General features: G+C 36.7%; 1 protein-coding gene across 4 annotated transcripts; it reads right to left on the bottom strand.

Moving 5' to 3' along the window:
* Positions 1-4717: 4717 nt before the first annotated feature.
* Positions 4718-7778, bottom strand: LOC125189211 (zinc finger CCCH domain-containing protein 22-like). 4 transcript variants are annotated; one of them, XR_007170839.1, is made up of 9 exons: positions 6832-7778; positions 6493-6612; positions 6222-6401; positions 6074-6135; positions 5726-5983; positions 5545-5653; positions 5248-5442; positions 5077-5140; positions 4718-5000 (listed from the first exon to the last, which is right to left on the bottom strand). XR_007170839.1 is itself a non-coding variant. In XM_048086491.1 (9 exons), the coding sequence occupies exons 1-8, from the start codon at positions 7608-7610 to the stop codon at positions 5127-5129; spliced, it is 1737 nt and encodes a 578-aa protein (XP_047942448.1). In that variant the 5' UTR covers positions 7611-7776; the 3' UTR covers positions 4718-5000; positions 5081-5126. The 4 variants fall into 4 exon arrangements, 1 of the variants encoding a protein (XP_047942448.1); XR_007170838.1 differs by having other exon boundaries at positions 5081-5140; XR_007170837.1 differs by having other exon boundaries at positions 5077-5160; positions 6832-7777.
* Positions 7779-8015: the final 237 nt, after the last annotated feature.

The raw sequence follows: 8015 nt of genomic DNA, 5'->3' as shown, positions 1-8015 counted from the left end.
TAACGGATATAAACGACGCCCACTCGCGGGCCAGCGAGTGGGTGTCATGCACGAACCACATCTCGCCAAGGCGCGTGGCGAGCTTTCTCGCTAGCCGCCTCGTCGGAACGAGACGTGGGACGCGACGGAGACGAGATGGCGACGAGACGGAGCTTGCATCGATGTCTCACTCCCATCTCGTCTCTTCGAGATGAGATAGAGATGGATAAGAGACGCGCCGTGGATGGCCTTAGAAATATAAACTTGTAATAGTTCGAATTTGATACGAACTTGAATTAGTTCGATTAAGAGAAAAAAAACTACTACAAATTTTAAAAAATAAAAAATTCATAAGTTATAGCATCTATAATTAAGCAATAATAAACATCACAATTCATATATTAACCCTAAATGTGACTTAAGAGTTAAAGATTTTTGGACTAGATTTAATTAAATAATATAGAATAAATACATAATTTATTAAATTTAATTAAAAAAAATCGGGTAATTTGGGTATACCCGATTGGGTATCGGGTTATCCGATATCCGATAATTCAAAAATCCTATACCCGAACCCGATCCTGAAACCCGAAAAATCGGATATCGGATATCTAATTATCCAATATTTCGAGTATCCAATATCGATATCAGCACAGTATCAACACAATGTAAAATTTCAAGATTTTTGATGTCAACACAATGTCAACACGATGTCAACCGTTGAAACTATGTTGATATTTTCTATTGTTGTTATATTGTCATCTATTGACGTTTTCCAACGATCCAGATCATAGTTTGAAGTTTATATAATATTTAGAGTTTGCATTTGATTACATCTCTCATTATATACTTCATCCATCCCCAAAGAGTATGAACAATGGGTTCGGCATGAGTTTTAATAAATAAGGGGAAAAGTAAGAGTGGAAATAATGTTAGTGTAGAGTGAGGTCCACATTATTGTAATGATATAAGTTGATAATGACAATGGTATAAGTTGTAAATAAAATGATGTATAAGGGTAATATGTTATTTGACTTTTACAAAATTAGAAAGTTCATACTTTTCAGGGACGGACGGAAAATGAAATAGTTCATATTATTTGGGGACGGAGGAAGTATATACTAGATAGGGTTAGTATCAAAACTCATTCTTATATCAAAAAGCATAATATTTATGTAATGCCCTAAGTGCGCCGTATGTAATGTCATATGTGTAGTGTATGTAATGCCAAATATGAACCGTTAGATCAGAAATTGATGGTGAAAATCTAAGGTTTTTGTCAAACATTAGGGCATCCACAATGGGGCGGAGTAAAGTCCGCCTTAAACCCCGCCCTATGCTCCGCCACATCATCATTCTATCCTCCTACCCTTCCACCTGCAATGGGGCGGATTATAGTCCACCCTAAGCATTTTACTTATTATTTGAATATTTAAACACTACAAAAATTGGAAAAAACAACTTCATTTCATTTTTTATTTGAGAAATCAAATAAAGTACTTCTTTCATCGCCGCCCGGATTCATTTTGTTTAGTGAGAAAGTTGAAAAGTGAGAGATGAGAGAGAGAAATTGGGAGATGGGAAAAGGTATGGGAATTGGGTGTTTAAATAGAATTTTTTTTTATAAAAAACGTGTCGCATCGTCCGCGGTATCGTCCGCTTCGCCCACAGTGGGGCGGACGATGCAACCTTGTTGCATATCGTCCGCGGAGGATGCATCGGGCGCGGACTATGGCTTCTCCGTCGTCCGCGAGGGTACAGTTTCGGATGAAGGGGCGGAGGATGTATTGTCTGGACTATCCTCCACCCCATTGTGGATGGCCTTAGTCACATGTGAATAGGGCATTATATACGCTACACTTAGAGCATTACATACGTTGTACTTAGTACATTAAACCACAGCTGTTATGCATTTTAATATAAGAATGAGTTTTAATATGCTCCATTCTATATATAAATAAAAATAATAGTACTAATTTTTAATGCATAACTAGATACTAAATCCCAACCATTAGATAAAAAGTTGAAAGAATGAAACTATATGAATTTTGTAAACACGAAGTTCATTATAATTATGGCTTAATTCACTATAAAAACATTTTAGTTCATAAACTTTAAAACACAAAATGAACCAAAATGCAATTACAGTGAAGAGTTTACGATTTAATTCACTGTAAAAATATTATAGTTCACTATAAGAATATTTTAGTTCATAACATAATATAAGGTTTTAATTCTATTCTTTAAATTCATAGTATTTCTTTGAGTTTTTCCAACATATCAAATGCATATAGAACGACAAAATAATTTTAAATTATTGTTATTCATAATATGAGACTTCTCGCAGTACGAGGCTGATGTGTTAAAAGAATGACAAATATGTCGACAAAATAGAATCATCAAATTTATTATGGTTTCCTGGATATTTGTTAATATTGCCCTATACCCCTACATTACATTATCATTCGGTATTTATCACTAGATTCAATGCAATGTAAATTTAATAGAGAAAAAATAAAATACAATCGATAATAAAGTAGAAATAATTATATTTTATTTTAAAAAATATGATACTCCATCCATTATAATGATATCGCCATCTATGCAATTATTACTGTATTAATTATGTTAAATAGAGAAAAACTAAAATATAATCAATAATTAATAAAGTAAGGATAATTATATTTGTGCTTTACAAAAATCCTTACATTGCGTCATATTATAAATAAAATAAAATAATATACTACTTGATCCAACCGGATATTCTGTACAGCAAGCTACACGAGTGCAATCGAACATCATAATGCACATGATAACTCGAATAACTAACTTTATAGTAATAATAATATTTAAATAGTGAAATTAAAATAAAATAAATGGGCAGCAGACAGAAAAACAAGAGGATCAATACGGAGAGATTGTCACTACTTCCAATGCAGCAAAAATGAGGACCCCTTTTTTCTCCATTTTCAAAAGGATAATAAGTTAAAGATGACTACATTTTACTAGTACATCCCACCACACATGCCATGCCACTTACCTGTCCAAATATATATTACATAATAATAATGTTGCCTATAATTTTTTTGAACTTTGGTTTTGGGGAATCACCTCACCTTTCATTTCAATATGATCATGTCAAAACGAATAAAACTATATGTTTATAAGTATGAACAATTATTTAACTAGCCTTTATTAAAAGTTGGAAATATCATGTGTTGGAACAGACATATAGTAAACATGTCCAGAGCTAGAAAGTAGAAACAGCACATATATATAAAAGTACAAAAATCTAGAGTAAGTGGGGCGTAAAATCGAGTTGATTATAGACCCAATTGCATTTAAAAAAAACCTCAAATTTATTTCCAACTCTAATTTATTCTTTAATCAAATTTAAATTAATAGTGTAATGTGCTCCGGAGCTACTCCTATGCATTCTTTTGGAAGCAGAATCAGAGTATTATTTAATGATGAAAAAATAGATCAATATTGCAAATCATGCCAAATACAAAAATCATGTTTTTGATATTCAAATTTAAATATCATTTCATAATAAATATACAGGATAAATTGCATGTATGATAAAACCACAAAATTCCATCAAATCGTAGTCAATATCGCAACTTTTAAAAGTAGTCAAATATGTCATAATTTTGACATTTTTCTTATTTGTCCGAAGAAAATTGTATATGATGCAGAAGCCAAAATCCATAATATTTTATTTACAAAAGTGTATATCACTCAAAAGTTATTGATTTTAGTATGAAAAGTATAGAATATAAGATTAGACTAAAGTATTTAGCTCTCCACATACATAATTTCCCTCTAAATCTAATTCAATGGGACAATTGAGAAATGTCAAAACCATGATATAATTATCGATTTTTGAAATTGAAGGATTGACTAGATTCTGACATAACTTATAGTTGTTGTAGAAATTTGCCCTATTATGAATAAAAATTTAAATACAAATTAGACAATTATATGCAACCATGCCTCATACAGTGATGCATCACTAAACCAAGCCAGCAAATTTGGTCTGAAACTAGATTAGCAGTTCCAAAATTTGAAACCATAACCGGACTTAACAGGTCCAACCAACAAAACGCGATTTTTTGGTCATACACATTTAGCTCTGATTCCAATATTTTTGAACTGAATCAGCTATTAAACATAAATTTTGGGCCAAAAAAAGAAAAAAACTATGGAACCTATGAAAATAATTGAGGAAAAATGGGTAAATTAGTAGTAGTAATCTAAAACTAAAACTGCAAAATCTGATGACAACAATTTAGTAGGGGAACATAAAAAAGGAGAGGACATAGAAAAGGAAAAAAAAAGGGCATCAGAACCCATAAAAACAAAAGGCCAAAGACATGTGGATAGCAGAGGTCAGTGGGCATGTGAGTTTGTGGTGTGGAAAGTGAAAGGAAGCTATTATTATTATTATTATTAATAATTATTTTTATTATTTACTCCTACTAGGAGTACTATATCTCTCTCTCAAACATTCAAATTTTGTGTCAGCACCCATGTGCACTCTGCCCCTCATTTTATATCAGACAAATTACTCTACTATAAAAGTCCCTTTAATCATGCCTCAAAAACCCACCCTTTTCCTTTTTCTCTTGCCTTTCCACTTATTCTATGTTTCACTTCCTACTTTCTTTATGTGATGCATCATGACCATCATTTAGCTAATAATACCACCACCTGTGTTGCATAATAAAATACCAAGTAATCACACACCAAATGATTTTCACATTGCAAAAGTAAACACAGGATTTTGTAAATATGCTATTATATAGTATCATCACTGGTACCTTTTGTTTGTTATATGCTTTTGTTAAATAATGTGGTGGTCCCTTTACACATGAAGAGAGGGTACAAAATGTGGGGTAGTCAGAGAAAAGAGCCCTACTCCCATTCAATCAGCACTTTAGTAGTAGTAGTAATAGTAGTGCCATTATGTATTTTGTTGATGGAGGGGTATTGTTTTGCTTTAGCTATATTCAATCTTTCTGCATTAAAAAAAAGAAAAAAAAATCAGAAACAGGAATATCTAACTAATGAACTTGAAGATGAAATCAAGTTTACCTACATAAGTTAATTCTTGGTTGTTGCTATCCATTCCAACTCTAACAAACCTACATTTCAATGGCTTCTTGCCCAGCAGAAAACCTGAAGAGTCAATTTCACTTGTAAAATTTGGAATTCTTTCTTCACCTAAACTAGTAACTAAGCAATGGAGGAAGCTTATAATAGTACCTTGGTATTTCGACGCTACACGATTTGAGAGAAGCCAGGGCGGGAAGCACGAGGCTGGTAGTGTTCTTGGAGGAGGTCATTGTTACAGGTATACTATCATCAGCAGAGGCCGAAGCTTCAGAGAAAAGAGAACGGTGCTCACCGGCTACTTTTGTTGGAGAAGCAAAAAGGTTATCGGGAAGCATGTGATCAAAGCTGCACTCGTGTTTTATCCCAAACAAAAACATACAATCAGTCGAAATATGGGGATGGATGGATTTATCCACAGCAACCAAAACATAGTTTCATTTTGCATACCTGTGAGGGGTATTAGAATCATCGCCGTTGTCGTTGCCAACAACAATGTTGTTACAGAATTTAGTTCCTTCCGGCACCAAGTTAGTAGATTTAGCTGGACCATCAAACTCTGTAGTTGAAAACATGTTGTTAGACATAAGTACTAATTACTTTCCGCATACGAAAGAAAATTAGAGCAAACCTTCCGTGTTTTCTTGATTCGAGCCATCAGGGATGAAGTTTTGATTCATCAGAAACTGAGACTGGCGAGGCGAGGACATTGGAATTCCGGCTCTAAAACCTTGCAAGAGGTGATGATTATGCTGATGGTTTTTCAGGTCCATCAGTTGCAAATTCATGATCCTTCTTTCTTGAAGCTCGATCGCATGCTGTAATTCGGCCTCCTGCTCCAGTTTTCTCCTCAGCATCATCTCCGGTGTATTGAACAACATTCTAGATCCTAAAGCAAAACCAAGAGAAGCCTCAGCAACGAAGCGAACCACTAAATTCGCTATTACAACTCGATAATTCACCATCCACGCAAGCTTACCAAAGGGGAGCTCAATGTTCTCACTAGACTCCATGCCCAAATCCAAGTGGTGTTGTTGTTTCCTAGAACGAGCGTACAAGTCACAACGGTTCATTACATGAACGACCTAAAGTTTTTATAAAAGTAAAACGGGGTGGTTCGGAATTACTTTTCAGCGACTTTCCCCTTCTCCTTGTAAGGCTTGACAAGCACGCGAGAATCACAGACAAAGTGAGGATTCCCTTTTGCCAAGATGAGCTTGACCGTTTCCGGATACACAAACGTCACAAAGCCAAACATCCGCTTCTGCTGAAACGGAATCCTAACATCTTGAACAGGTCCAAACATACTTCAAAAGTAGATAGATCAGCTCACATTACAACAACAATTTGATCATCAAAACTAACCAACATCCAATCGAATCAGATCGAATCGCCTACCTAAAATAGCTAGAGACATCTTCCTCCTTGAAAGTACTATCTGCTGGAAATGTCAAGTAAATTTGCCGAGAGCTCGAACTCAAAGCAGCAGCCCCCAATCCCATAGGTAAAAACTCATTCCTGTGAGTTCAATACAATACCAATTCAGCATTTCCAACAGCATTGCTTCAAGAAACTCACCAAAAGCCACAACTTTCCTACTCAGTTACATTAGAATCTAACATTCACATTGCTAAATTAGATCATTAAGCCAGATTTTTACTGCTCCCAAAAAAGAACAAGACTTTACAAAAAAGGCAAAAAAAGACTAAATTTTTTCCCCCAATTTTATTTTTTTACCTCGGATTCTCATTGAGAAAGTCGATGCATTTATTGTAAGCAGAAAAATGGCCGCGAGGAGACGACGCCATGAGCGCAAGCCTCTGCTGCTGAATCGCCTTCATCCTCATCAACTCATCAAACCCCTTTCCCGGAGACCCCACCTCCGCCGCCGCCTCTTCTCCGCCGTGAAGGAACTTGCAAGAGCTCCCATTCTTGCAGAAGCCCCTGGCAAAGTACATGCAGGGGCGCCACCCGCCGCCGCCGCCGCAGTCATCCATGTTAGCAAGAAACGCAGCGTCGTTCACCGAGCTGCTCCGGCGGTGGAAGGGGTGGTGGGGGCTTGGCTCCTCCGCGCCATATGGGAAGACGAGGGAGTCACTCCGGCCACTTGGGCTCATCGCTGGATCCACGGAGGAGTCGTCGCCGCCGTAAAAATTGAAACTTTGGGCGGAGGGAGTGGTGGGGGCGTTGAGAGCGGCGGCGTAGGAGAAGGGCCTCGGGCTGAGGGAAGGGGTGGGGCTGCTGCTTGGGTTGGTGAAGTGGTGGTGGTGGTGGAAATTGTTGTTGGGAATCAAGATTCTTGGGGAGGAGGAGAAGGGCTTTGGGGAAGAGGAGAGACGGGACTTGGCTTGGTTGATGTAGGAGAGGAGGATGGAATCAGGGACGAATGCTAAGCGTATCATCTCCTTGTCGCCTTGATCCTGAATCAGAATGGAGCCCATGATTTTGGAGGCGTTTTCCGGATCCATGCTTTGGATCCTTGACATCACTACTTGAGTAGCTTCGTATGTGTCCATTTTGCTCTCAAAGTTTGAAGCTTTTTAGCTTTTTCTTCCTCTCCAAGAAGAAATGGGGGAGAGAGAAATGGGGGGGAGAGGAAGGGGTAGGGTTTTATAAAGGACACTATTGATAATCCATGGAGAAAGAGAGGGGGTTTGTTTATGTTTTGTTTTTGTTTTTGATTTGATTTATTGATGAAGGGGCGTATTTAATATGGGGAATTATTAGGGGGGAGAGAGGGGGTGGCTAAGATTCAATCATGTTAGAAAAGGTAATGATGAGTTGGTGCTTATATTTGGCTAATCATTACATTCCTAATATTAATATAATGAGGGTGATTATGAATAAAGAGGAAATGGAGAAAAAAATGCCAATATAGGCGGACAGGGGAAATGGGAGTGGATTTGTTCTTTTTCTCTCTC

Source organism: Salvia hispanica, chromosome 5 (assembly GCF_023119035.1).
Source record: "Salvia hispanica cultivar TCC Black 2014 chromosome 5, UniMelb_Shisp_WGS_1.0, whole genome shotgun sequence".
In the NCBI taxonomy this organism is placed as follows: Eukaryota; Viridiplantae; Streptophyta; class Magnoliopsida; order Lamiales; family Lamiaceae; genus Salvia; species Salvia hispanica.
Note: the sequence above shows the minus strand (reverse complement) of the source record. Positions and strands in the feature narration are given on the sequence as shown.

Bases quoted from the DNA above. Each gene is read 5' to 3' on its own strand.
- LOC125189211 (XM_048086491.1), bottom strand. From the start codon at position 7,610: ATGGACACATACGAAGCTACTCAAGTAGTGATGTCAAGGATCCAAAGC. The intron at 5,984-6,073 runs GTAAGCTTGCGT...GTTTTGCTTTAG, and splicing joins GAACATTGAGCTCCCCTTTG to GATCTAGAATGTTGTTCAAT. The intron at 5,443-5,544 runs GTATGCAAAATG...ACACGAGTGCAG, and splicing joins GATTCTAATACCCCTCACAG to CTTTGATCACATGCTTCCCG.